The 3,289-nt window shown below is 43.9% G+C and overlaps 1 protein-coding gene across 1 annotated transcript; it reads right to left on the reverse strand.

Moving 5' to 3' along the window:
• Positions 1-2,253: 2,253 nt before the first annotated feature.
• On the reverse strand, positions 2,254-2,710 carry LOC133088516 (large ribosomal subunit protein uL24-like). The gene has a single exon (XM_061186482.1). It carries the CDS (start codon positions 2,689-2,691, stop codon positions 2,254-2,256), a length of 438 nt encoding a protein of 145 aa, XP_061042465.1. The 5' UTR covers positions 2,692-2,710.
• Positions 2,711-3,289: the final 579 nt, after the last annotated feature.

Below are 3,289 nucleotides of genomic sequence, written 5' to 3' on the forward strand. Positions count from 1 at the left end.
GAGTTTGTTTAAAAGGTATTATAAACCAAATTATTTGATTAATTTTTATGTTTCAGATGTAAATTCTCCTGGACGGGAAGACCAAGAATTTGGTATTACTAAAAGTATATCTGGCTTGAGTTGGACTTTGAGAACTGCCATAGTAGAACTCCCGGAATTCTTGAATCTGCTAGGTCTCAATCAATGTTTCCTGGTTCATTCTCAATAATTCTTGAATCTGCTAGGTCTCAATCAATGTTTCCTGGTTCATTCTCAATAACACTTAAAATTCCATCTTATTTAATTTGTATCCTCAGCCCAACACCTAATAAGGATTCAGTCATTATTTTTTTAATTCAGTGAAATTAATCATGCAAAGCCCCATCCTTTTCGTGCCCAGTTTTCGGTCTCACTAAGCATCAGTCTCTTCCCCAAGCATACCTCTCACTCTTGTGTTTTACACATGGTGTTGTCTCACCCTTGACTGCGCCTTTGTCTAGAGAGCCAACACAGCCATGGAGACCTGACACATATGTTGCAGATAAACACTCCCTCCTTTATTCTCTCATTGTATTATGTACCTCTTGCTACTTAGTAGATATCAGAATGTATTTTATTTTATCTATTTTTAAAATAAGTTTATTTATTTATTTATTTATGGCTGCGTTGGGTCTTCATTGAGGTGAGCAGGGGCTACTGTTTGTTGCGGTGCATGGGCTTCTCATTGCGATGGCTTCTCTTGTTGTGGAGCACGGGCTCTAGGCATGCGGGCTCAGTAGTTGTGATGCACGGGCTTAGTTGCTCCGCGGCATGTGGGATCTTCCCGGACCAGAGCTGGAACCCGTGTCCCCTGCATTGGCAGGTGGATTCTTAACCACTGCGCCACCAGGGAAGTCCCAGAATGTATTTTAAAGGTCAGTTTTCCCATCTCCCTCACTATACTTTATACTCCTTCAGGGCAAGAAGAATATTCTATCACACATAGGCACTTAGTAAATGTTAGCTAGATGAGTTGGTCTGCCATTCTGCATGGTGGCATAGGTGGCAGTCATACACCCGCATGGACCCAAAGCATGAGTTTGCCTTAGCCCTGTGTTTTTTCCAGACCCATAAACATCCACAAGCCCAACCTGACCCCAAGACAAAGAGAGGAAAGAAGTCCTTTCATGATGAGGTCCCAGAATCCTCAGTTCTACCCTCAAAGAGTGCCCAAAGCAAAACACAGCTTTGGAAATGACTGCTCCACCTTCCCCAGCCCACCCTCCTTCCTCTAAGCCACTCTGTCATCTGACTTTAGCACTGGGAACTTCTCAGTGCAGTTTCAGGCTATGCTAAAGAACGAACAAGAATTGTCTATCTTTGAGAAATGTACATGACATTTGATAAATGGGGAGAGAGGGGATATTTTGTTATGTATGTAACTGGAAGAGAAAACACAAAATTGCTAATAATTGTCTTTGGGAGGTGATATTATGACAGATTTTTACTTTATTCCCTAGAATAGGTTGCATTGTCTAAATTTTCTACAAAGACCACATTTGACTTTTATAATTGAAAATAAAGATACAATAAAATCCCCTCATAGCATCCTAGTGGGGCCATAAAATTCAATTGTGTAAGATGTGTAGTCTTGGCCCTGTGAGGTTACTGAAACGACCAGGGCAAACCAGGTCAGCCAGCCCGGGGGTTTCGGGGGTCAGCCAGTGCCATCCAAATCTGTCCTTGCCCTGGCTGGGGTTTGGCACTTCCTGCTGGTGGTGGACCACAGTGGTAATTCACAGCCTCTTCCTCTTGGCTGACTGACTCTTATAATGTCAGCCCAATACTGGGGACATCGGGCGCCCTGGCGAAATGGAGCTCTCTGTCTCCCAATACACAGAGGAGAGGATGAGAGAGAGGTCAGAGGAGAGGTGGGGAGACCTCCCTTCAGGAAAGAAGTGGCTGCTTGGCTGCATGGAGCCCTGCTGGCTGACAGCCTCCAGTTATCAGCATCTTCAGCGTCTGCCTCAGGATCAGCTTAGGAGCTGAGGTCATGCTCCTTTTCAGCAACCCCTAGCCAACAGCTAAGCATGGCAGGATACTAGGGCCTGGTAGTTTTTGCCCAATGTGGACATGTTCTGATGGGCAATCTTGTTCCAGAGCTTCCCAGTGGGTCATCCAAGACTCTCTCAGATCATGGTCTCAGGCTTTTCCTACACAGTCCTGCTTCTTCCCCTCTTTTATCTTTTTTTTCCATTTTAACAGTTTTTAATGAAAGTTGTTTACAAGATTACTTCATTCCTGCATCTTCTCAATTGTTTCTTCCTTATATTTGCCCTTTTTCTTTCCTACTTGGTGAGATTTGGCTTCATGTTCAAGGATCTTTTTGCGGTCTTTGTCCAGTTTTAGTCTGGTGATAACCACCTTGCTGGGGTGAATGTCCACATGGACAGTCGTGCCATTAGCCTTCTCCCGCTGCACTCGTTCAGTGTAGATGACATATTTCTTCCTGTAAACCTGGACTACTTTGCCAGTTTGCTGCCCTTTGTAGTGCCCTCCTACAACTTGAACTTCATCATCCTTTCGGATGGGCATGGATCGGACATTGTACTTCTGTCTCAGCTCTTTAGAAAGAGGGGAAGACATAATCTTCCTGCGAATGTGGGAAGGCACATTGAAATGCCTTTTCCGGTTCTTGCTTCGGTCAGAAGTCACAAAGGGATTGAACTTCATTTCGGCCGCTAGCGCTTCAGCGATGGCTGCAAAAGGGAAGAACCCCTCTTTTATCTTATACAGACACTGTCTCCAACAAACCTCTTGCACTCCCAACTCCAGCTTAGTGGACCCTACTGACAGAGTTTTACACACACATACACACACACGTGTAAGGACCCATGAGTCTAACACCTGAGCCCTCCATGACGCACGGAAGGACCTGCTCATTTAGCTAACACATGCTAAGTACCTACTCTGTGCAGGAGCATTGTTCCTGCCCTCAACCAAGCCCTGTCTCATGAGGGACACAGAGAGGAAAATAAATCAGCAAAATACATTGTGATATCTTAGTGTAATACATGCATGCTTCTAATTGTTTAAGTACATGGAAACCTCTAATGAGTTCCCAATGTTCTCATCCTACTGTTTTCTTTGAGTGAACGTTCCTCTTGCAATCTTGTTTATCATTTGGCTTTGCAACGTCTTTTGCTACTGACAAAACAGAGTTAAACTCGAATGCATATCCAATGGGGAAACTCTAATAAATTCTAAATTGGGGACTTGAATTAATGAATCCCTGAATAACAGAGTTGATTATACTGCCCTTTGTATTCCA

Source organism: Eubalaena glacialis, chromosome 3 (genome assembly GCF_028564815.1).
Source record: "Eubalaena glacialis isolate mEubGla1 chromosome 3, mEubGla1.1.hap2.+ XY, whole genome shotgun sequence".
NCBI lineage: Eukaryota > Metazoa > Chordata > Mammalia > Artiodactyla > Balaenidae > Eubalaena > Eubalaena glacialis.

What these genes read in the sequence shown, in the direction of transcription:
- LOC133088516 (XM_061186482.1), bottom strand. Translation starts at nt 2,691, where the DNA reads ATGAAGTTCAATCCCTTTGTGACTTCTGACCGAAGCAAGAACCGGAAA.